We start from the raw sequence: 26,157 nt of genomic DNA on the forward strand, positions 1-26,157 counted from the left end.
CGCGGGGGGGCATGCGTGTGTGTGCACAAGTGTGCACGTGGGTGCGCGTGTGCGCGCGTGCCTGCCTGCCGGCACGTGCCGGGGCCGCGCGCCCGCCTCGGGCCGCCGCCGCCGCCGCCGCCGCCCGCGGGGACGAAGCGGCCGCACCCGCTGCCCCGGCCGGGCGGGACCGCCGCCGCGCCGCCCGCCCGCCCCCCCGAGACCGGGAAGCCCTCCCCGGGGCTGACCCCCGGGACCCGCGGACCTCCGGCAGCGCGGGAGGGCGGCAGAGCGGCAGCGCCCGCGCCCCGCCCCGCCCGCGCCCCGCCCCCCCCGCCATTGGGCTGGCGGCGGCCCCGGCCCGCCCCGCCCCGCCCCCGGCTGCCCGGCAGTTCCGCGCGGGCGGAGCGGGGAGCGGCACCCGCGGCGGCCCGGCAGCATGGGCTGGAGCTGACAGCGCCCGCCTCGCAGACGCCGAGTGCTGCCGGCGGGGGAGCGGCGGGAGCGCGGCCGTGGGGAAAGGAAAAGTTGCCGCGTCCGCCCGGGGAAACTTTCTGCCGCCGAGGCGGGGAGGGAGCGGCGGAGCCGAGCCGTCCGGTCCGGTGCGGTGCGGTCCCTGCGCGGCGGCGGCGGCGGCGGCGGCGGGGCGCGCTGCGCTGCGCTGCGCTGAGGCGGCGCGGGGGCCATGCCCGCCGCCAGCCTGCTGCCGCTCTTCGGTAGCGCGGCGGGGCCGGGGGCGCTGGGCGGCCCCGCGGGCGGCGGCGCGGGCGGCGGGGGCAGGAAGGCGGCGGGCCCCGGCGCGTTCCGGCTGACGGAGAAGTTCGTGCTCCTGCTGGTGTTCAGCGCCTTCATCACCCTCTGCTTCGGGGCCATCTTCTTCCTGCCCGACTCCTCCAAGCTCCTCAGCGGCGTCTTCTTCCACTCGGCCGCCCTGCAGCCGCCGCCGCCGCCGCCCGGCGGGCAGCCCCGCGCCCCGCCGCAGCCCGGGGGCGGCCCGGCGGCGGGGGCGGCGGCGCCGGCCGCGGGCGGGGCGGGCAGCCTGGAGCGGATCCGCGCGGACCACGAGCGGGCTCTGCGGGAGGCCAAGGAGACGCTGCAGAAGCTGCCCGAGGAGATCCGCAGGGACATCCGCCAGGACAAGGAGAAACTTCTGCAGGACGCCCGCGGCAGGAAGGAGGCGGGCGCCCCGGGGCTGCCCCAGCGCCTCTTCCGCCAGCCCGTCGGCGCCGTGGGGCAGGAGCCCGCCGACCCCGCCGTCCGGCAGAGGAGGGCCAAAATCAAAGAGGTGAGTGGCGGCGGCCGGTTCCGCTCCCGGGGACGCGCCTCGGCACCCCCGCGCCGGGCAACAGGTCGCTGCCGGGGCTGGCGGCGGCGGCGGGGGGAGCCCTGAGCCCTCCTGCCTCCCCTGCGGGAGGGGGGGTCTTTCTGGCCGGCCCTCGCTCGGCGGCAGCCGCCGCGCAGGTCGGCTTCGTCGCCCGCGCTTGCACCCTCGCAGCCCGCGGCGCGTCCCGCGCCCCTGCGCGGCCGCGGAGCGAGCGCTGCCTGCGGACCCGGCAGTGCCGGCGCCGGGCGCGCTCCGTGCCGGCTGCGCTTCCCGCCCCCCCGACGTTACCGGCCTCCCCCAGCTGTTGCACCGAAACCCGGGGAGGAAGCAAAGCCCGGCGAGCGCCGGCAGGCTTCGGGGCGCCTCTGGGGAAGCTGGGGCCAGCGGCGCCGGGGAGGAAAAGCGACGCCCGGGAGCCCCACCGCGACGCGGGTCCGCTTGCGCGCCCCGTGGGGCATCCCGGGCTCGGCCGCCGGTCGGTGAGCGGCGAGTGTCTCCCCGGGGTGCGGGGGACGGCGCCCTCCCCGTGCCGCACCGGTGGCAGAGGAGGAGTTACCCCGGGCTGTCCGGCGCTGGCCGAGCCGGTGCGTTTGCAAGTGCGAGGTGCGGGTGTGGTGCAGCGCTTGAGGGGTGTCGCGATCTGTCTCGGATTGGTGCGGTTCACTGTTCTGTGGTATCGGCTGTCTAAAGAGTTGAGGGTATCTGGCAAAATACAGTCAATTTAGGTTATAGCGGTAAAGCATCTGAGCTGTATGCGTTTTGACAGATTCCCTGAACTGTCTTGTTCGTTCGTGCTGCCTGGTTGGTTCAGGTACGGTTTTGAAGTCCTTCGTTATAGAAATTCTCCAAACTGTGTACAGGTGAGGCTGTCGTGAGCAGAGCTTGACAGGGTCCTCTGACAGAAGAAGAATTTCCTTGATAATATAGTTCAACTTCCCGTCGTTACTGCCTGGTTTATTTATCGAACTGACAATTTCAGCTGCCTGCAGAGATTAGGGTTTATGAATTAATTAGTAGTGTATGTTTCCTGTTCTGTGGTGATGGTAATGAGATAGGAGTGAGACTATAACTACTGAGTATTTCTGTGTTTGTGAAACATCGTTAGCCTTATTTGGACTGATTTATTTTTATCGTGTGTTTGTACAGAGCGGTCTGAAAAGTGAGCCCTGATATCACATGGAGCACCAGATAATAAGCTCTCACAAATCTCAAGTTGTGTTCTGTGCTCTGGAGTCCTTGCATCAGTTTATTCTAGCAAATTGTGCAGCAGTCATAAGCAGTAAATACCAATGCAAAGGTATTTTGCAGGGGGAAACTCTCAGGAGTGCACGGTACAGACCACAGTGTGCAGAGACTATGTTGTCTTCTGTTTTAGTCACACAGCCTCCCTGAGGCGTACAGAACAATTAGAAATACCAGAAAACTCTTTTTCCAGTTATCTTGAATTACCATGTAGAAGTATTTAGAAGCAATGAGGCTCCAGACCAGATGTACATGATTCTGTAGTATAGAAGATTGCAACAAGTAAATAAGCAGGAGGAAGAAGATAAAACTTATATATACTGCTGCTTTTGCTGGTCCCGCTCTGTGCCAAGTAGTCCAAGTTGTCTTTTAGTATATACAGATACACGTATGTATGTGTGCATATATTTGTATGTTTGTGTATATATGTATGTGTACACACATACATACCCCAATATCTCTTCAAATTTTCTTCCTCCTTTTCCATTCCATCACTCTTCTTTCTCCTTCACTTCTACACAGAAGCCACCAACAACACAGTAACCCCCCCAAACCAGATTTTTGGCTGTGTAGGCATAGGAGATGACAGAGGGACTGCACTTAGTTTCCAGATCTTTATTTTTCCTTCATATCTCAGTATAATTCCTCAATACTATGTGTTGTTTCTGGGAGTTTCCTTTCCTCCTGATTCAGTATGTGACTTTAACATGTTGTTTACTTAATTGCTCTTGCATTTTTGCAGTACCTTGACTGGTTTGATTTTTCTTTTTTAAAGAATACTTCTTTTTTTTTTTTTTTTTTCATTGACTGTAAGACAGTGTTTCCTATTCTGTGTTAACTTGCTTCACATTGTTTCATGTGTTGGCCTTTATGTTGCTTTTCCCTCTGTCTTTGCAAGCTGTTGTCTACTTTTTTATGTTGATACTTTACTGTCAAGCTGGAATTCTAATCTGCAGTTTTTTGGAAATAGTTTTAAATTGTAACTTTTTGAAGTATGAACTTTTGTACTACACTGTACATGCACAGAAATTGGAATTATCCCTTAAAGCTCCTTTCCTTGTGCCTGGTGGCTGCATGCTGGACGTGCAAGCGTAAAGCATCTTTCTGCTTTCATACCCTTTTCAGTCTGGAATTTGCGTCTGCATTGTATGATGTATGTTGTAAACCTAGAACTCAAAATTTGAAACTATCCCTGTGGATATTTTTGACGGAAGGAAGAAGGCTACTTTAAAAAAAAAAAATTGCCAAAAAAAACGGTTGTTCTTCCCTGCATTTCTGTCCTGGAAGAGCTCTGTCTCATCAATGTGCTGACATAAAGCTGAGAGGGGAGAGAGCTTAGAGATGTTTTGTTCATTTACTGTTCTAAATTTTAAGTTAAAATGTTTAGAAGTCCAGCCAGTACACTATGGTTTGCGATCACAAAACAAAATGCCATGACGTTATAGCATTTCTTAACAAAGTTTTGTTGTAGAAATTTTATGCATTTTTTCTATGGCATACTCTTTTGTATTTAAAAAAAAAAGGTGAAACTTAAAAAAGGTGGGAATATAAAGATTCTTGAACCTTTTTTAGTATCAAAACCAACATAGTATGACAAATAACTAGAAAAATAAGTTGTTAGAAGCTTATAGAGCAAGTAAAAGACTTGTGGAAACATGGAGAAGTGGAGATCGTGTTGCTGTCACTACCTTCCACTCCGTCAGAACAATACGGTTGCTCTCAAGTTCTGTGTGTGGTAACCATCCCACCGTGTTACACTCGCAGGGCCTGCCTGTGTGTAGATGTGCCTGCACAGATAGGGGATGTGGACCAAAGACCAGAGATACTAATGGGTGCCGCAATATTCCTCTGTTTCTCTTCTGATGATGAGTTACAGGCAAACTCAAAAGAAAGAGGGTCTGGCCATACTGCCAGCAGTGTGGTTTGCCCAGTACTTCCTGTTGTAAAACTGCTGTCAGTTGCTTGTGATGGCTGAATTTTTTACTGGCTGACCTAATGTTGCCTGCTCTGAGTGTCTTCCTCATGCCAGATGCTTCAGGAGGGCTTGAGCAAAGAGGCACAGCTGCTTTTGAGCATACCAGCACACTTGTATTTTGTCAGAACTTGAGTTCTTCGGGCAGTTCCACTGATGCTCTGGTGTCTCCATGACTTGGGGCAGGGTCTGGGTACCTGGTACACCTCACACTGGTCTCTGTTTCAGTGTCCTGATAGGAGCCCCAGATTGTGAATGAGGAGGTTGTGGTTTGTATTCCTGCTCTGCCACTCATTGATTGGAGAGGTGGCCCCTCTTTTGAGCAAGTACCTCCTGTGATATCCGTTCTCCATCTGTAAAAAAGGGGGAGTGGAGGGCAATGATGACTCTGTTCAACTCAAGCTGAAAGTCTTCCAGTGTCTGCTCTTGTCACTGTTGTTTGTGGCTGGACATCATTATTTCTGATGTCCAGAGAAGACTTGCAGGTGCATAGGCAGTTTGGAAAAGCTGGCAGCTTGATATGAACAAAAGAAGTGATTAGAAGAGGATGGTAATAGCGGGGACAGGCTATGGAGGCAGGAGATGCACTGCTTCAATTAGGAAAATCTGACTTTGAATCTTTTCCAAGTCTCATTCCTCTCTCTTACCAAAAAAAAAAAAAAGTGATTGAATTATTTAGGTGTTAAGAAAATAGCAAAAACTGAACTCTTTTTATTTCAGAGGAAAGGAATAGAAAACGATGAATGAGCTAGCTCAGGTACTAGAAGCAATATAATCACATTAGTGCGGTGCTCTGCCCAGGCTAATTAATCCTGCTGAACAGCAAGCTACTAGTGTTGGTGGAGCACCATACTAATGCAGCTGTGCTGTTCTTGTACAAGGTAACTAGCTTGGAAACTGTACACATTATTGTTTGGAGCTGTTTGGACATGTTTTCAGGATAAAAGCCTCCTTGGAAAACGAATCTATGTCCGAAGAGCATGATCATGCGGTGCTCCAAATACTTGCACAGCTCTCAACTGTTACAGTCATCTAGTAGAAGTCCTGGAGAGGAGAATTTTATTCACTGATTCTACAGTCATTCCTGAGCACTGGTTCTTTGAGCTCGACAGGGCAATGGTCGCAAGTCAGCAAAACAGACTCTGCAGTTGAACATTACTTCACACTGTCTTTCCATAAAGAACTGAATTGAGGTTGCAGTGTGAATTCTGGAGCTTCCTAAGTCCTCAGTATTCATTTTGTTTATTTAATTGTTTTCTATGGTGGCTTTCATGCAGTTTAGTTGGAAGTCATTAGGTTAAGCAAGAAGTTTCAGTAATGTTGCAGGGAAGTTCAGAAGTATCTGGAGGAAAGAAAGCTTGTGAGCATGGAGATAAAGCACTAATCAGAGATCTAATACGCACTTGACATAGCAGTACTTGGGTGTAATCAGAACTCTCCGTTAACAAGGAGGAGTGAAGGCCAAATTATAGGAGGTGGCTCACTGCTGAAGAAGGGCGGTCAGCCACTTGTGCCTTCCTGCATGCTTCTACCACTTGCTTTCCTACTGCCTGGTATCCCGGTGCTGCGGCTCAGGAGGGTCCAGTGCCAGGTTGGGGGGAGATTTATTTCTTTTTGGTGGTTTTTATGAGACAAGGTGAGCTCACTAATACTTGTTGCTGTCAAAAGAGGAGGGGAAGTCTCTTCTTAACACTTCTGACTGCCTTCTCCCACTGTCTACTTTGCGTTAATTCCAGTGTAGCCCTCCGTAAGCTGCTTCAGCTCACTAAACCAGCAGAAAACTGCCAGAGCAAAAAAGTCGGATAGTTTTCTGCCAAGTTGGCGAGTTGAAGGCCTTAAATGGAAGGGTTGACTTGGTGCTAGTTTTGGCTGTGGTGAGGGAACAGTACTATGTGGATGAAAGAGGTAGAAAACCTCTTTCAGTAGCCTTGTTTTAGGAGCTGGTATCTGATCTTCTGGCCTAGCTTCTCCATTAAAATTGAATCTCTGCAATGTGACATTTGCAGAGCAAATCTACTGTAATAACCTTCTGTAACAGGCTGAAGTGCTGCACTTCAGGAGACTGTTACCTCCCAACCCCTTTTCTCAGAACCGAAAAGGGGAAAAGAAACACTGTGGCAGGAATTACTGAAGCCCCAGCTCGTGTAGACTGAAATTCAGAGTGCTTTGACTGGGAGGAAGGTTGTGGGGGCCTTCATAGGAGGGGGAAGGAAGGAGTTAAAATGCAGCTGTGGAAGTATTGAGTGGTTTGGGTTTCAAACAGAAAAAGCCATGTTCCCTGATGGTACATTTCTTTAAGAACAAGATACACTGAAAGGAAAGGAGTTGACATGTAATGAGTAAGCAATGTGGTGATTCCTGGCAACATGCTGATGATGCAATGTATTTCAAAAGATGTTTTTTGAAAGTACTTTGTGACCTTAATGCTGATATCTTGTAGCTGTCATTCAGTTTGTCAGAGTTTAAAATGAATCTTGGCTTTTTTTTTCCCCAAAGCTTTATTTACCTACCTATAATCTTCAGTATTTTTGTATCTACTAGTTCTTTGTGTGTTTTGCAGTGCTTTCCTTCCTGATAAATACTGTTTATTGTAAGGGGTTTTTTTAAATAGTTTTATAAAAGACACTAAGGAGGTGAATTAAGTGCCTAAATAAAGGGAATCAAATATGGTGGGTAGGTAGGTACCTTATACCCCAAAGTTAAGGGCATCCTCACAGGGCTCGTAGACATTTTTCCTGGGTTTGTTGGGAGATTTGTGCTCTTGTGAAGTGGCAGCTGGAAGTGGTAGGGGTTATCTTATGGCATCTAAAATGTCACAAAACAGAAGTTAAATTGCTTGCTTAGGGATAATGGCACTACAAGATGCAGAGAAGCTTCATCTGAGTTACTAAGAGTATGATTCAGTGACTCTATTAAGCAACCTCTTGGTTCTGTCACATGGCAGACCCTATGCAGAGCCAGTTCAACCTGCCAACCAGACAGAAAGCTACCCCTGCTTTTGTTGGGTTTGTGGCCTGCTGGGGTAGAGAGCCAAAATGTCTTAGTGGAGGTCTGAGTATAGTGGAAGCAGTGGACCCCCACTAAGCCAATGCATTTGAAAGGAGAGCAAAGTGGAGGAGAATGGGACTGAGGCATCTTTTTGTCCACAAGACATGAAATAGGATATGCCTTTGCCAAATTAATGTTCTTTCTGCTGGGAGCCCTTAAGGTCTTTTTAGAGGGGGACATTGTTTCAGGTGAGTTGCTTCAGCTGTTCCCCCCGTTTTGGTGGTTTTTTTTTTTTTGAGAACCTGGCAGCCTCTTCTCAGTCAAATGATTTGAAGTTTCTGTCATGCAGGCAAATGCCTGTCTGATTTGAACTTCGGTCGTGAGGTGGAGGGATGTCTCTGTGTGTGGCTGTGTGCATATTTGACTGGAATAGGGTGTGTTCCCATTGCTAGTTCATTTTTTTTTCAGCATTACACCTGTTTTCTGTGAGCTAAGAAGAATATTTAGTTTTCTTACATTCAGACTTGGTCTACATTCTCAACAGGTAAATTTACCAAAACTAACTGAATGTCCTATGTAACTGGATCCTCAGAATTGTGGGGAAAATGAAAAGGCTTTAAATGTTCAGTGGAAAACATCTGGCTTTCACAAAAAAATCGAGCACATGATTAATTCTTTAACTGAAAACCCACGTGCACGTTTTATGTAAAGGCAAAACGTAAATTCCAGACGCACAGGACTCTTTTCGTGAAAGCTAAATAAGGTGATGTAAAGACATGAGGTAAAGCTTAAAATGGAATGTCTCCTGCGTTTTGGCAAAAGTTATATTCTCATGGTGATGATTTCGTATTTTAATGTTAGTATAGCAGCCTATGGCAGCCATTTAATATAACGAAATAGAGTAAATCATAATGTTGGTGAGTACAGTTGCTTAAGGCTGTAGTTCTATGCTGTGGGCAAACTGAAGCAGAAAAAGTCCACCTGTTTATTAAAATCTACCGTTAAGGCCAAAAAAGTCTTATCTCGTTCAGGGGGAAAATAGGAGTGGTAGACAGCAAGGCTTTGATAGCTTCTTTGAATGTTAATGAAAGCATAGGACTATGAAAAGGAAATCATGGACAGACAGGAGACAGCACTTCTTGTGGAAGGTAATTATCATCGTTACAGAAGCACTTGTATGACTGTTGGGTGGACAGACCCTTTCTTAAAGCTATCTGAAACATTCTGCTGTAAGAATTGTGGAGTGTGTTAACGTTCGGTTTGGTTGGTTTTGAGGTTTTTTTTCTAGCTTGGGGAGCCAGCATAGGTGTACATTCCTGCGGTTTTCATCTTAAGTAGAATATCTTAACAAGTATTTCCTTTGTTTACAAATAATAAATTTGTCGTCCTAACTTATTTGGCAGAATAAGAGTAATACTTCAGGAAAGTGGCTTTGATTCAGTGTTTGCTGCTGTCTAACAGTGCAGCACTTCTCTGGCAATGAACTGCTGCCTGAGATGGTACAGAGATGATGAAACACTCCGGTTGTGTGCTTTTTTGGTAACAAACTCAACTATTCAGATGTGTCTCTGTGTAAAGTATGTTTTAGATGTTCAGTTTTGAAGGATTTTGTGGTCTATTTCTAAGTTATTTCTAGAACTGTCATTTTACAAATGAAGAAAATAATTGTTTAGGGGGGCCTATGAATTAAGCAATATGGGCAATGTACCAGATACTCAATGTACCGGTTCCTTCTTTTGTGTGAAAATCTCCTTTATCAACAAAATTTGCTTTTTTTTTTTTTTTTTTTTTTGTTAAGCATGTGATATAAAGAATGTGTGCACACTTCTAAGAAGCATCTCTGTTTTTCTGTTTTCCATGACTTTTTATAATCGGGTCTGCAAGTCTGTCATGAAAACATAATTGGCGAGTAATAAAGCGCATGCTTGCCCGAACCAGATTAAATGAAACCTTTTACAGAATTGTGGTTAACCCGCTGTTGTATTGCAGTGCTTAGCAGCCTTGCCTGCAGCGTCCAGAAGACTTTACCGTTGTGAGAAAGCAGTTTGGTTTTCCAGGGGTGAGAGGGGTCTAGTGACTTGCACAAGATTGCACAGTGTGACAGGTTTAAGAGCAGAGCTTGATTACCTGGATCCTGTTTGGTTGTTCCCCACTAAACCAGAGGCGGCTGTTGTGTGTTGGGCGAAGGCTGGCTGTGCTCATACCCATGCTGCAGGTCCCTAGCCTGGGCATATCAGCTCACTAGAGTCAGTTTAAACCTGGGTTTTGGAGTCTTGTTCATGGCTGCACATGGGCCGCTGTGGTTTGCCACTAAACTGCTGCTAATCACACTGTTTGTTACAGGGGGAGGCTAAACCTGAGGCTCCCTGGTTCTATGTTTAGGTCACTAGCTGTAAGCTTTTTAAGCAATACTTGAAATCAAATGCTCTGGCCCAGTGCTGTTTTGAAGGAAGGCCAGTAGGGTAGTAAAACTCCCAGTTTGCCTTTCTTGCATCTTGAAATCTTCAGTTTGAACTCTGTTGTAACCAAGAAATGCTTGTACGAAATAAGATGACAACTTGCTATAAGTCTCTGCAGTAAGCTGATTGGATTTTATAGCTGGTGTTTATGAAGATACAGGTATTGCTCATTCTGATGCCTCTAATTTTAAAAGCTTTTCAAACAGATTGGATGAGCACATAACCTGCTGTTACTTTCTTATAACTGTTAAACATTCACAGCCCTTGTGGGAACACTGAGATATGCAGTCTCTTATGCAAAGGTAACTGCAAGTGTAAAATCTACTTTCATTTGTCCTCCCACTCCCTCTTGGAAACTATATGTACCTTGGCTTTTAAATTGTCTTAGGAATAAAGCCAGTGAATGGAAGTCTGGCTTCTAAGAAACTGGGCCCTTTTTTTTAATGCAAATCTCTAACAAGATAAGAAAATACATGAAGATCGGAAGAGATGGTAGGCAATATTGAGCAAAGGACCAAAATGATTCTGTGCAATGAATGAGCTGATGACTATGGAACATCTGGCTGTTACGAGACTTCCTGTGTGCATCTCAAAAATTATTTCAGAAGAATCAAATTTTTTTCTCTGATGCTGTGCCGAAACAGAAGTTGCAATTTTAATGTAAAAGCAAGCAGCTTTGCACTTCTCATGTGAAGATATATATTGATAAATGTTGGCATTTAGGTTAGAGGCAGTACTGTGTATTGTTTAGATGAATAAAGTAGGAAGGAAAGCATATCTGATACTTTTTTCCAGAATTTTACATCATCTGACTTGTGTAGGGGTGATCTTATTGCTTGGCAACATAAACCCTCTTTTTCAATTATTTATTCAAAGTCAGTATGTGCTTTTAAAACATTGTGATAAAATTGCATTAGATCAGTGTGGCTTGCTTCTTTAATTAGTATTCAGACCACTGTGAGGCTATTTTTTTAAAGTATGTGCATATTTTTCTTTCGCTTAGTCCACTGCATAATAAACATCTCTGTACCTTTTGAAATTTCTTTTGTTCAGGGACTGCTTTCTTCCAAGAAAACAGGAAGTAGCTCGTGTAAAAAAAAAAAAAAAAAAAAAAAAAAAAAAAAGCTAAAAACCATTTTGCTTTCAAAGTGTAGTGCTTAAGGAGATAGTAATTTTACTGTTCACTGATACACACACGCAGATGCAGACCCAGTCTTTAACTCTACTGTCAGTTTTCTCACTGCCTTTGAGCACTGACATCTGTTGGTGCACTGAATGGTGATACTAATGATAAAGCTTTGCCCATACTGCTGTCTGTAGGGAAATCTGCTGCTTGTTACTGTGGTTATAGTTCTCCACCCATCTGTGATTTTGAGAATTGCACTTTAAATTTTGTTTTGGACCTAGATAGTAATACTACATTCTTTAAACTAAAGTTTAAAGAGAAATAGATGTTAATCATTTGCAGTGATGGATTTCTGTGTCCCCCCATCCCCCCCCCCCAATCATGTAACAGAAAACCTAATTACCATTTAGAGAGTAGAAGAGTTATACACATCACATATTTAAAAAGTCATAATGCTTCAAAGCTGCATGCTGCTTTCTTTGTTCTGGTGAGATCGTCTGAAGAATCACCACGGGAAAAAGTATGCTATGTAAAGACAAACTGCAAGTTGACTGATGTTTTTATGTCTTATTCTGTAAAGCTCTAGAGTAAGCATGACACTGAACCTGAACCGACTCTTCATAGAAATGCGTGTGATCTTGTCAAGGGCTGAAGCGACATCACAGATCAAGAAGGGTATTTCAAAAAATGACCCTTCTGAAGAAAAGCCCATAAGTCTCTTCATGCAGTTTCTTTAAAAAAAAATCACTGTATTCATATATTGAGACAGAGATGTATTTGCATCTCTCTCCATATATATGTTTTATATAAGAACCAAATATATTGTACAGTTGGTAAATGATAAATTCTTTTGTCTGTAACTGAAGATGTAGTTTGGTGGGGGCAAGCTCTGATCTGAATAAACACCTTGAAAAAAGTAAAAGGCGTAGGTTTTTTTTTTTAATAAATAGTCATCTAAATGGAAAAGATAATTATATATATGCTGCAAGCAAAATCCAGAACATTAGAATGGAGCTAAGAAATCCTTGTATTTCAATAAACAGTTTTGCTCAAGTTATTTTTTATTATATAACTCTAAACCTTGCAGAAAGTAGATACTCTGTGAAAAAGTTTTCAGACTTCATGGAAACAGTTTTCATATGCAGCCTGATCATCTGAAAGCATTATGGAGACATGATTGGTCTGCATTTATGCACACTGTAGTCCTGTTTGTTCTTTCTCCCAACCTTCTGCTTATCATAGGATTTTGTTGTTGAGAAGGAGAGAGATTCAGACTCACCACTGGACCTCTGGAGGCCTGATCTCTTGCTTAGAGCAGGGCTGACTTAAAAATTAAATCAGGTTGCTCAGTCTTGTGCACTCAAGTGTGGAAAATCTCTGTGGAGGGAGATTCTGCAGCCCCTCTGGACAAACATATTCCAGTGTCTGAAGACTCTTATTGTAGGTTTTTTTAATTATTATTGTATCTAGTTAGAATTTCTCTTGCTGCAACTGATGACCACTGCCTTTTCTCCTTTCGTTGTGCACCACTGAGAAGAGCTTGGCTACCTTTTCTCTGTGGGCACCCACTAAGACATTAAGAAGCCTTCTCTTCTCTACTCTACTCTGAACAAACCCAGCTCCATCTATCTCTTCTCGTATGTCATATGTTCTCCATTTTTTTATTTTTTTATTTTTTTAAATCTTTAATCTCTGGTACAAGGGAGCTGAAAATCAAGAACAGGGCTCCCATTTGAGGCATCAGGAATGTTGCATGGAAAGTGTTAATTGCTTCCCATCACTAGCAAGCACTCTTGCTAACACAGCCCACTATACAGTTAGCCTTCATCACTGCAAGGATGCCTTGCTTACTTATGTTCAACAGGTTGTTCACCAGGACCCCCAGGACACCTGTTGCAAAGCTGTTTTCTAGCCTGTAAGTTCCTATCATGTACTGTGGCATGGGATTGTTCCACATTAGGTATAAGATTTTTGCATTTGCTTTTATTTGGCTTCACAAGGTTTGTCAGCTCACTCCTCCAGCTTGTTGAGGTCCTTCAGGTGGGAGCCCTACTCTCCAGCTTCTTGATTGCTGGAGTTTGGTATTACCCATGAAGTTGGTAAGGGTGTGTTCTGCTTTGTTGTTCAGATTAACCGCAGAGAAATGTCACTCGTAGCTAGCTGCTGGTTAGACTTTGACCTGTTTACTGCTGTCTTGAGCTTGTCAGTCCAACCACTTTTTTCATCAATGTTGTTGACCAGCCATCTAGTCCATGCCTTTTTGGCTGCTAAGGGGGACTGCATCAAAAAGCATGCTAAAGTTGAGGGAAATGATGTCTGCTGCTCTGTCCTCATCCACAGAGCCAGTGGCTTCATCATAATAAGTAACTGGTTTGGTTGAGCACATTTTGCCTTTGGGAAATTATGCTTGCTGTTCACAAAGGTGTTTCTGTCCTTCATGTTCCTGCAAATAGATTCAAGGAGGATTTGCTCCATTTTCTTCCCAGTGTTTGGAATAAGGCTGAGTGGCCTGTAGTTCCCTGGATCTTCCTTCTTGCTTTTTTTATTCAGTTACCAGGGACCTCCCTTGGTTACTACGGCCTTTCGAAGGTGATCTAGAGAGGCCTTGCAATGACATCAGCCAACTCTCTCAGCACCATCAGAAGCATCTTATCTGGTCCCATGGACTTGCGTGTGTCCATTTTGCTTAAGTGCTCTGTTCCTAGCTTGGTCTTCGTTTACCTGACACCTTTCCCCAGGCTCTTGCCACTTAAGCCCCATGAGTATGCCTTGCTGGTAAAGACCAAAGCAAAAAAGACACTGAGCGCTTGAACCTTTTCATGTCCTTTGTCACTAGTTTTCTGAACCTGTTCAGCAGCAGGTCCCTGTTTTGTTTGGTCCTTCTTTTGTTGCTGATGTACCTGTAGAGGCACCTCCTGTCCCGTGGCAGCTTCCAGCTGAGTTTTGGCCTTCTCTCCCCTCGTGTCTGGGCAGTGCTTCTGTGCTGCCGTGGGGCAGCCCGTGCCCGCCCCCACTCTGTGTGCTTCCCTGAGGGCTTGAGCTCAGCCGGGTGCTCCTCATGCAGCCACCCTGCTCTCCTGCCATGGGACACTGAAGATCAATGAGGTCTCCTGGGCACCTTAGCCCTACAGGGAGCTCTCCCATGGGATCTTGCAGATCAGGTCCCTGAACAGACTGAGCTTGTTCCCCTAAAGTCCGGGGTCTTTATTACTTGTCTTCCTCAGTTCCTTCAGGATCTTAAACTCTCCTGTCTAGCATTTAAATAGACTTGGGGTTTAGACAGTTCTCATTCATGCATTAATTGTTTTGAAGTGAGCTTTTATTATGGGAGGTGGGGTGGTAGAGGAAAAGGACATGTGGCCTTTTCTGACTAATTTGCATCTGTGCTACCTTTCTTGGTTTCATTAGGGAAGCACAGCAGGCAACTGCATGTTAGCTCAGCAGGTATTTTGAAATTTTTAAAAATGAGAAAATGTTTACTGGACAAACAGTAATACTGGACAAACAGGTTAATATAGGGAATTCCAATTTGAAATTTTGAAATACAAGCTATTGATGGAAAACAAAACTCTTAGTTGCAGCTCTTGCCACTTTTGTGGGTGTGAATGGGTTACTAGCATACTGACACGGGCTGGGAGACGTGCCATCTAAGAATCATATGCTGTTTTGAAGCTTCTTCCCTCTATGTACCTCTGATCAAAATATCAATCATCTAATGTTTATACATTGCAAATATGAAACTAAGGACATGAAAGCTAATACAGTGTCAGTTACAGTTGCGAAGTTCAAAGTTTGAATTGTAACTGAAATGGATACTGCTGAATTAGATTTAAATCACCGTTCTGTTTGATTTCTTTCTTAAGGGTCTAACTTCATTTGTAAGCACTTAAAATTAGCAAATACTTATTGCTAGCTTACAAACTTGTGTATTTTGATTAAATTTCCATCTGTTTTGTGTGACTTATTGCATGGTTTACAGCAGGCATTGTAAATATTTTTACGGTAGGGTTGTACTATTGCACTGCACTACCAATTCATGAGAGTCCAACTCTTCAACATTTGATTTTTCTGTCAGTTTTGACATCACAAAGAGGTCTGGCTTTACAGAAGTCTTTCTTTATACTGCCTCATGCTCGGTGTCCAAACTCACCAGCCACTTCTAAAAGGGTAGATTTCCAGCATTATAGTGATACATGAGCATCCCTTCAATTTGACATGCCTATTCGGATTTTGTGATGTGAGAAGCAAAGCTCTTTCCAGCTATAGCAGGGACTATATAACCTTCCTTCTTCCCCAACTTTATGATCCTTTGTTATGGGAACAGTGATCACCCAAAGTTTTTATTTGACACTCAAAGCAAAAGTGTGAAAAGGTAGCTGTAAAACCTACAGGAGTACTTGTGGTGGGAATAAGTTTGAGGAAAGGGCCTCTGAGTTTTGCAAAGGAGTCACACTTCTTTTAACTTTCATTAGACTTTTTTTCCTTAAGTTTTCTACTGAGTCTGTGTATGGAGATTTCATTTCATCAAGAAAATAAGTTATTTTGAATCTTGTTTAGCAATTCAAAGCGTGACCAGTGGCTGCATCTCCACTTGCACATTTTTGATCTGTGACTTGAAGTAAAAATTCAGCGTTTCATTTTCCGATGTAAAGCAGGTGCTGTAGTCTAAGCTGTTCAAGGTCACACTACTTGGGTGAAAAGAAACTTTAGATGAATGGTCTTCTGATCTGTATGTGCTGGGCATTGAAAAAACTTTTTTTTTGTTAGCTGTAGTCTCGATCTTGAGAACTTAGAAGGACACAACTATTACGAAGTTATTTTAAACACATAACAGTGCACTGCAAGATGTTACGTGTGTTCATTTCAGAGTGACTTTATAGTAGCTTCCTGGTACGGGTGTGCTAATTACCCATTACTGTGTTCTGGAGAGGGGGGGATTTTGTGGAGTTTTTTCTTCCCTTCTGTTTGAACACAGTATTTTTGTAATGCCTATTTTATTCTTTATTTGCCATGAGGAGTCGTATTTGCTTCAGATTCATGCCGCTGTTTGAAAAACGTGTATGTTTTATTTTCTGAGGAAGGAACAAGGCCAGCAGCTGATGCCAAAGACAAGTCTCAAAAACAGCTTTAAAAGTCCTCTGTGTTCGTGTGAACACTGCAGTGCAAATAAATGGGGACATGATCTACTACCTCAATGTCAAACACACCTAGTGTCTGTTTTACCAGCCCTACCTTACGTCCACATGGAGAAACATTTCCCTAAGAACTTCGTGGCTGGTTTTACTGCAGCTTCACCAGTAATGATTCTCTTGTACTTGGTAACTTCATGTTGCCATTGTCCTGTGTTATGTGGGGAACTTCTGCAGGCTGTAAAGTGAGCTGTGAATGTGCTATAATCAGAAAGAACATAAATTATAATTTTTCTTGGATATTCCTGATGTGCTTTAATATCCAGTTTCAAATATGCTGTTTATAGAAAACATCCTGGGTGGCATTGTACGTGCTGTAATCAAAACAACTGGGAATTTGTTACGTGCTATCTTTTCTACCACTGCCATGCCCCCTCAAAAAAAACCCCACTCAAATTTCAACTTCTCTCTTTTCCTTAAAATAGTTAAGGACTTGACTAAATTCCCCAAAGATGTTATATAGAAGGAGGAGAGAAACTTTGTGGGTTTTCTGACGGGATAAGGAACAGTGAAAGTATTTGAAGGAAAACTTGCTCGTCTTTCATTTGAGAACTAGTAACTAGGAACATCACGACTGTCCCACGTTTTACCAAAGAAACTAGCACATAAAAGAGTGTTTGGAGTGAAGCGGAGGAAGCTCTGTGTGTGTGTGTGTGTGTGTGTGTGTATGTATAAATACGTATGTGTGTTAATGGAAAAAGACCAAAGAAAAAACTTACACCTTAATATGTGGAATTATTACCAAAAAAGTAGAGCCAAACTATAATTTTTACCATCTTTTAAAACATGGTGAAGATAGGGTTGTAGCATGCTTTTCTATTTGTATTTGCTCTTACTGTAATTAGCATGAATGTTTCACAGCGGGTCCAGCTTGCATATGAGACTGAAACCTGGGAAATGCCCTCGTTTTGACTGGTGAGTAGGGAGGAAGTGTTTGGCAGCTTGGATGATGAAAGGTAGTTCTTGAAACTTACTGTATAGCTATATATGAAGGTGTACTAATGACTTTATTGTATGAAGTCTGATTAAATGTTTTATTATTCATATATTTTACCTTTTGCCCTTTGGACTGCTGGGCAGAAATAACATTTTTGATCTTCAGAAGTGCTACTACTAATTAAATATAGATCTCTTTGGATAAGAACAGCATTTACTTGCAAGTCACAACATGTTTAAAAATAAATTTTATTCACTATTTTATAGTTTACTGAAAATCCTAATCAGCAGTTCTCGATCAGCTTTTTATACGAGGAATTTGATAACAATTAATTTGTACAGTTAATCCACATAGTTAATTCCTCTCACTTTGGGACATCACTCAGTTTCATTCATGCTTTCCAGCTTTTGTGATATGGTTAGTGTTACTGAAGTAGCTATGACCTCAGTAATACCTCCGGGTGAATTAAAAAATATTTTGGTTTTTTCTAGCAGAATTTTCACTTCTTTTAACATCTATCCCGAAACCTACTTGATTCTGTTTCTACAGACAAATACTGAAAATATGTATTGTGAGGAAAAACAAATAATTTTTACATCTTCATAACCTTTTAAGATCTGTACAGTCAACCACTTTCCCCAAATCAGCACAAACCCATGTTCCTTTCATTCTCCCTTGGGCTTTGGCAGTACACTTAAAAATCTAACCAGCCATGGCTCTGCCAGATGAGAGCTGGAGGCAAATTCACCAAAAAACCAGTGGTTTTTTGGCACACACCTTGCCACTGAAAAATCCTGTTCCCTGAAGGCAGAATGCATGTGCTGGTGTTGATCACAGAAGAGATGTATGTGCACTTGGTGCCAAGCCTTTTGGACCGCAGGGGCCAAATGTTTCTGCAAATGAATGCCGATTGTGGAATATTTGTACTTTTTCTTGAAGCTTTGGTCATATGATGAACATATATTCCTTTATTTGCTTTATAATGTGGATGAAAGCCAAGCCAACTAAAACTATAGTTCACTTTGACCTGTAAAAACCGTACCTTGCACGAACAAGTTGATTACAGTCATTTGCTCCCAAGAAGAATATTAGTGTATACATACGGGATCACCAGCAGATCCCTGCAGCTGGGGCAAGGGATTAAACTCTCCCACTGCCTACCTTTTAAGAGTACCCGTGACATGGTGGTGTGACACTGGCTTTTCCCAATGCTTTCTTAAAGCATTCTAATATCCCTTTTTCAGTATTGAGAGTGGAAACAGGTAAGAATTGGGGCATTACAGTGGATGAGTGCTTCCTTTCTTTATGGCCCGATCTGTCAGTTTCAAACAAGGCAGATGCTGCTCCACAGGGACTGCCATTCTCGAGAAAGAAAGCAGTAAGCAATTTCTCTTAAAATCAATGAAAAAACCACCAGACTGCAAATATTAAACAAGTTTTTCAGGGCATGTGTTTTGGAGGACTGTAACTTTTGAATTTGAGTTTATTTAATACTGTCAGGAAACTTCAAATGCAGATGTATTTCTGATGTGTTGCCTCTCTTGCAGACCCTTCTTTTTCCATTCTGCTTGACACCCCCTTGGGTTTAGTTTGCAGTCTGATTACAGCACTAGGTTACACCAGCAGGCATTATTGACTTTTCGAAGCAAGTATGTACATTTGATGCTGACTTCAATACTTCCTCAAAAAATGTAAAATACTTGCTCAGTATTTAAACTTGATGGTTTCTTGCTATGGCTTCTGGTTATTACCTATTAGCAAGTAGCAGTAGCATCATATAGAAGGTAGGCATGGAGTCAGCTAGAGAAATTGAAAGTCTGAGCTACTGCATATTTTAATTACACTGATGTGTTTGTGGGACCAACAACAGGCCTACTCTCTGGCTTTCAGTCGTTGGCCAGGGGCCCTGGTAAGAGACCAGCTCCAGTAGCACCATGCACCAGAGCAAAGCCTTCTCTCCTGTATTGCACAGCCCAAAGGCTTTCCTGCCATGGCTCAATGCTCTTCGATGGGACGTGGAAAGCTCCAGGCTTCAGCACTTCAGCTGTGGGCTCTGACTGGTGTGACACTTCTGGAGGGGTCTGCTTTGATTTAGCTGGAGCAATGGTTAGTGACCTATTTCAGAGTCAGTAGCAGATGAACACACTGCCTAGTAGCTTTCGTCAAAGCTACTATGCTAGTACATGTAAAAGGACTAAACTCAAAAGCTGATTTCTCCTCAAAGAAATGACAGCCTTAAAAGAATATAGGCTATTAATGGGTACAAGCAGAATACAAGGAAATCAGTCTCTTCTATTTCAGCAGGGTAAGGCAGTGATAAGAGTTGGCTTGTTTGTTTTTGACAGACAGATGGGACAATAAGATTTCCCCTTCAATATCCACATCAGCACTTCATTGCCTTTCTTATCTAGTGCAGGTAAATTTTTAACTCTCAGTTAACCATGCCAGCTGAAAGTTTGTAAATAGGTTTAATCTGGTGTGGTGGGTTGACCCCGGCTGGATGCCAGCTGCCCACCAAAGCCGCTTTATCACTCCCCCTCCTCAACTGGACAGGGGAGAGAAAATAGAATGAATGGCTCATGGGTTGAGATAAGGACAGAGAGATTACTCAGCAGTTACCATCATGGGCAAAACAGACATCACTTGGGGAAATCAGTTTAATTTATTACCAATCAAATCAGAGTAGGATAATGAGAAATAAAACCAAATCTTAAAAACACCTTCTGCCCACCCTTCCCTTCTTCCCAGGCTTAACTTTACTCCTGATTTTCTCTACATCCTCCCCCCAGCGGCACAGGGGGATGGGGAATGGGGGTTGCAGTCAGTTCATCACACGTTGTATCTGTTGCTCCTTCCTCCTCAAGGGGAGGACTCCTCACACACTTCCCCTGCTCCAGCGTGGGGTCCCTTCCACAGGAGACAGTCCTCCACAAACTTCTCCAGTGTGAGTCCTTCCCACAGGCTGCCGTTCTTCACGAACTGCTCCAGTGTGGGTCCTTTCCATGGGGTGCAGTCCTTCAGGAACAGACTGCTCCAGCGTGGGTCCCCCACGGGGTCACAAGTCCTGCCAGCAAACCTGCTCCAGCGTGGGCTCCTCTCTCTCCATGGGTCCACAGGTCCTGCCAGGAGCCTGCTCCAGCACAGGCTTCCCATGGGGTCACAGCCTCCTTTGGGCATCCACCTGCTCCGGCGTGGGGTCCTCCACGGGCTGCAGGTGGATATCTGCTCCACCATGGACCTCCATGGGCTGCAGGGGGACAGCCTGCCTCACCATGGTCTTCACCATGGGCTGCAGGGGAATCTCTGCTCCGGCGCCTGGAGCACCTCCTCCCCCTCCTTCTTCCCTGACCTTGGTGTCTGCAGGGTTGTTTCTCTCACATAGTCTCACTCCATTCTCCAGCTGCAATTGCTGCTACGTAGTAACTTTTTCCCGCTTCTTAAATATGCTGTCACAGAGGCGCAACCACCGTCGCTGATGGGCTCGGCCTTGGCCAGCGGCGGGTCTGTCTTGGAGCCGGCTGGCATTGGCTCTGTCAGACCCAGGGGAAGCTTCTAGCAGCTTCTCACAGAAGCCACCCCTGTAGTCTGCACCCCGCCTCCCCCCCCCCCCCCCCCCCCCCCCAACCTTGCCATGCAAACCCAATACACCTGGCCTGCTTGTAACTACATGTAAATCTTTTTGGGGACTAGCCATTACTCTTAAGAGCTGTTACTGTGGCAGGGAAATCAGTGGTAATACACTAGTGTGGGGCAGTGTTGAGTTTCCAGATATGTTGTTGTAGATACAAAGTGTATCTTCCCATCCTTGGGTACGCTGCTCGCTCGTAACTTAATGAAATGTTTCCACCTTTAGAGATAGGCTTAACTTTTACTTAACAGATCTCACAGAACTGATTATTTTTTTTTTAATGACGCTTTAGACCAGTAGCTTTTTATTTAAGTGACAAGCTAACTCTGTCAAGTCTGAATCTCCTGGCCACGCAGCATCCTGTGTTTTGACTGTTATTTTAGAAGGTAATTTACTTGTTAGAACAAGTTCCACTTCCCTGTTAGAGAGTAGCACCTTAATTGTATAGAGGAATCAAATTTTTATTTTGACACACATTTCTTTGTAGTAGCCCTCAGCTCATATTTCAAATACATACAGGTTTGCTACTTCATGAAACACTTATCTGATAAGTGTATGAAAAAGGTAGAAGTGAAAGTCAGCGGACTCTTGAATTGTCTCCTGCTGTCTAACCATTTTGGACTGTAGGTTGCTTGGGTTCTAAATTAATACCGTACCTTTTAAAGACAAATACTTTCTTTTACTTTTCCAAAATGGTGTATATATATAGATATGTCCCAGCAGTACTGCATTGCTAAAAATTAAGAGCAATGAGATATTTTAAGGTATTCTGAAGTAGCTCCTAACAACATGCTCCAAATCAAGAAAGAATTGTTAAAATGAACTTTGATATGCCAGAACAGAGGTCTCCAGGTTGCCTTTGTAAGCCTGGACAGTCAAACAAAGAGAGTCCTGAAATATTCTATGTGCTTGGCAGACCTAAATCATTGGATGCAGAGGGTGATGGGGCTTGCTTTTCATGATTAACAGGAAACAACTAGGAAACATCTTGTTTTACTGTAAACAAGTGATGCCAGGACCTTCCAAAGTGTCCTGGTTTTGAAACAAAGAAAAAAATTACTATTCCGGATCCAAGACATGACGTGCAGATGAGCTCTCAATGTGTGGTCAATCATTTCCTGTGCAGGTGGAAAATATAATTCAGCGTTTTGTGAAAGTGGGCAGACAAGACGGACTTATGGATGTGTCAGGAGTTTTTTTTGTGATGGTTTTCTTTTCAAGTGGTCATTACAGGATGGAAACCTTGGAATGAGAAACTGACGTAGCTTTTCTGCATTAGTCTCAAGCACAGCAGCAGGGGAGCATTTGGAAGAAATGAAATGTCTGTCTCAAATTCTTTGACGTCAGAGTGAAACATTTCACATTTTTGTGAAAAGGTAGTGTTAGAATAACAACTATTTCTTCCCCTTTCATTTTTGAAGGGAGACGTGTCCTGGTTTTGGCTGGGATAGAGTTAATTTTCTTCTTAGTAGCTGGTACAGTGCTGTGTTTTGGATTTAGTGTGAGAATAATATTGATAACACGCTGATGTTTTAGTTGTTGCTAAGTAGCGCTTATCTTAAGCCAAGGACTTTTCAGTTTCCCATGCTCTGCCAGCAAGGAGGTGTGCAAGAAGCTGGGAGGGAGCATAGCCAGGGCAGCTGACCTGACCTAGCCAAAGGGGTATTCCATACCATAGAACGTCATGCCCAGTATATAAACTGGGGAGAGTTGGTTGGGAGGCACGGATTGCTGCTCTGGCATCGGTCAGCTGGTGGTGAGCAATTGCATTGTGCATCACTTTTTTTTTTTTCTTTTTTTTTCCTCTTCTTTTTTTTCATTATATTCCTTTTCATACTTCTATTAGTATTATATTTTTATTATTAGTAGTATTATATTTTATTTTACTTTAGTTATTAAACTGTTCTTATCTCAACCCACGAGTTTTACTTTTTTTTTCCCAATCCTCCTCCCCACCCCACTGGGAGGGGGGAGGAGGGAGCAGCTGCATGGTGCTTAGTTGCTGACTGGGGTCAAACCATGACAGACATTATGGAAGAATAAGTTCTAGGAATGCAAAATGTTGCAGTTTTGAGAAGACTGTAAGAAGCTGTCTAAATAGCTTGTATGTTTGACTTCTGTGCTCAAAAAGGGAGCTTTGTATACTTCTGGAGAAATGTAATATCCTTAGAAGGACTGAAACCTCTGTTGTCCTAAACTGTTCATCTCTAAGGCATGTTATTTTAATGTGCTAAATGTTATATCTGAATCCTTAAAAGTTGAAAGCTCTGGATTTCTGTAATTTGATTCTGAAATCAATAAGTGTATAGAGACAGTGAGATCATAGGCAGGTAACCTGCAGGTCAGTATGAGTAAAAGGGTGCTGCTCATGAACATGGTATAGAAACTGGATGCTATGATAACACATGGCTATTTTATGTAAGGTTCTTATGGATGGATCTTATGAAGCATTTCAGAGAAGATCACAACTGCTTCCCCATTTTAGAATGCAGGAACCAAGGCAGATTTAAAGCACTTTAGCTCCTTCTAATACACAAATAATAGATAATTGAAGGAAGCTAAATTACACGTCTCTGACAGTCAGTCTATTCTCCACTACAACAATCTTTACCAAAATACATAATAAAAGCATACTTTGTTTCAAAATTTTAAGATTAAATAGATTCAGTGTTTTCCAGGAAAGTAATGTAATTGGGAGAAAGAGGTAATAATATGACATCAATTTTTATGGTATATTTAGTGGTGTTATTTAAGCCTATTCTGAGCAATATTCCTGTTTGTCAAATATAGGGCACATCAAATGAAACTACTGGGTGACAAAATCAGAACAAACCTGTTCTTTACACATTATGTTGTAAAGCTGTAGAGCCCTTTCTGCAGGATGTTGTGAATATCAAAAATTTACACAAGTTCAGAAAACAGTTGAGTAATTTCATGAAAGAAAACTCTACTGGGGATTATTAATCATACAAGCATCACATCTGACTCTGAAAGTCCCCGACTCAAGCTCTGAACACTCCTATTACTCATAGGAAGTATTTCTGTTTGCTTGTACTGTTTCTAAACTTTTGTTAGGGATAGGAACCTGTAGTAGATAAGCCTTTTAGACTCATTTAGCAGTCATTTTTTGTGTTTGGGATCTTCTGAGAACTGGAATGGTTGTTGCCTGGCTTGTACTGAGAGATAGGTATTTTTGAGAGAGGAACAACAACCAAAAAAAGGTCCTGAAGATAGATGCTGGAATTATTTCAGAAGGGCACAAACAGAATTCCTACCTGTCTTAAATAGAACTACATAAGTATTACTCAAATGCTCAGTTAATGAGCTATAAACATGGGGAAAGGTCTGTTTCATCCTGTACATTGTTAGGACGTCAGGAGGGCCCCTCTAGCTGTTCCCTCACCGGCAGGAAGGAGAGCACCCAGGTTCCCCCTCACTGCATAAGTCGGATGCAGATATGACCAGAGTATCACCAGATATATTGTCCTGTTCCAAGATGCGTTGACAATGTGCCTTCAAACACCTGATTTGTTTCCCCTTGTATTCCTTTCTCCCATTCTTCTCTTCCCAAGTGCTTTCCATTTACCATCCTCATCACTTCCCAATTAAACTTCTCAGCCCTGTTTCCCTTTCCCCACTGGCCTCAATTCTGTTGACTGGTAAATGGTGTTAAGGTAGCGCTCCCCTTCTGTTATCTCTAGTGCCTGCCTGCCCTTTCTCGTGTTGCTGGCTTGTTAGTGGTGCCACAAGACAGGGTGAGCCATCTGCATATACCCTATGCCTCCTCTGTTATTTGTAGCATCTCAAACTTGGTGGTGGTGTTGTCTTGTTAGAGGCACCACAAGCCTGGGCGTGCCATTCGCATGCTACCCTGACGTACAGAAAGTCTTGTAGTCTGTAATTCTTTGTGTCTGTGCCCCAGAAAAGATGGCAGAATAATATAGTTTACATATACCTCAATGTTTACATAACTATAGATGTGGCTGGGAATTTCCTAAAGTCTTTATATCAGGATAACCACAGCTGTTTGCATTGGAGATTAGGGGACTTTGTAGCTGGAAAATGGTAGACTTGGAAAAGGGATCAAGCCCAGAGCTGGACAGAGAACATTTCTTGTGGAAAAATTTGAGATTTAGGGAAGAAATGTGAGACAAAAGAACAATTTCTTTATTTTCCAAAAATGTTTCACCCAAAAATAGAATCTTCAGGATTTACAAAACTTGCTCATGGGCAGCCAGTAAACCAGAAATGAAAATTGACAAGACCTGTCAAGCAGGCTGCTGGGGAAGCTCAGTCCCTACCTGCTCTGCTCCTCACCCATCAGCCTGCCTGGAAGGGACTTGTCAAATTTGGCTTTCTATCCACAGCAAGTGAAGTTGGTGTGGTTTTGGTTTTTTGGTTGGTTGGTTGGTTTTGGTGGGGCGAGGGGGAGCTGGTTTTTAAATATGGACAGTTGGATTTTCAACAGCGAACTTCACCACCACCTCTACTCCACCAGACACTTTGTAGCTCATTGACTTGACATAGGTATTATTTTTTGGAAATTATTATGACAATTTGGATGTTTTGTTTTCAGTTTTGCCACATAATTTGGCTTATCTTTGAAGTATTTCTTAGAAACAGCTGCAGCAAACTCCCTAGATTATTTTGGATAGTTTAGGCTGCACTATCCAGGACAGTTTGAGGGAGAGCAAAGACTTTGTCTCTTCTGTATTGTAGTTTTAAGTACAATAAATACTTTGATTGATCTCCTTTGGGGAACTTGAAATAAAGTGTGGAATCAACAGAGCTGATCTGGGAAACTTGCGTGGTTTTACATACCTGCCTGAAAAAAGCAAGAGAATTAAAAGAAAGGAGTAGTGTGCGCTGGAAAACAAGTCCTATCCATGGTCTTTCCTTTCTCCAAGCTTGCACGTCTGTTAACTCTGTAGCTGACTTCCCTGTTCCTGCTTAGGAAGGGACAGAAATTTCAGATAGTTGTTTGACTGCATTGTATTATGGAGGAGCAGCCCATCTTCTATATTTTTTTATGATACCTTGTGTATTTGTGTGAGGCACCATATATGCTGAGAAACTGCTAAGTTCAGATGGCAGTGCAAAGCCCATTGTGGGAATAAGTCTCTATTGGGTGGGTGGGGTGGAAGGTGTCGCCTCCTAATAACACTGCACTGCATGAAAGTCATCACACCATTAGCTGCGTTACAGATAGCGCAAACTGGAATTATGCTCCATTTGTGCTGTGAAAGCTATAAGGCATTTGAAGCGCTTTTTGTTAACAGCTTAGGAAGTGCAGTATGAAATTTGGGCCACTAT

The 26,157-nt window shown here is 43.8% G+C and overlaps 1 protein-coding gene across 1 annotated transcript in view; it reads left to right on the forward strand.

Annotated features, from left to right (window-relative positions):
- Positions 1 to 664: 664 nt before the first annotated feature.
- The window catches only part of MAN1A1 (mannosidase alpha class 1A member 1), a 153,435-nt gene continuing 127,942 nt past the window's right edge, over positions 665 to 26,157 (forward strand). Inside the window, exon 1 of the mRNA XM_050894658.1 lies at positions 665 to 1,264. Within this exon, the coding sequence (XP_050750615.1) occupies positions 665 to 1,264 (600 nt within the window). The remainder of the gene's footprint in view (positions 1,265 to 26,157) is intronic.

The sequence above is a fragment of the Gymnogyps californianus genome, chromosome 3 (assembly GCF_018139145.2).
Source record: "Gymnogyps californianus isolate 813 chromosome 3, ASM1813914v2, whole genome shotgun sequence".
NCBI lineage: Eukaryota > Metazoa > Chordata > Aves > Accipitriformes > Cathartidae > Gymnogyps > Gymnogyps californianus.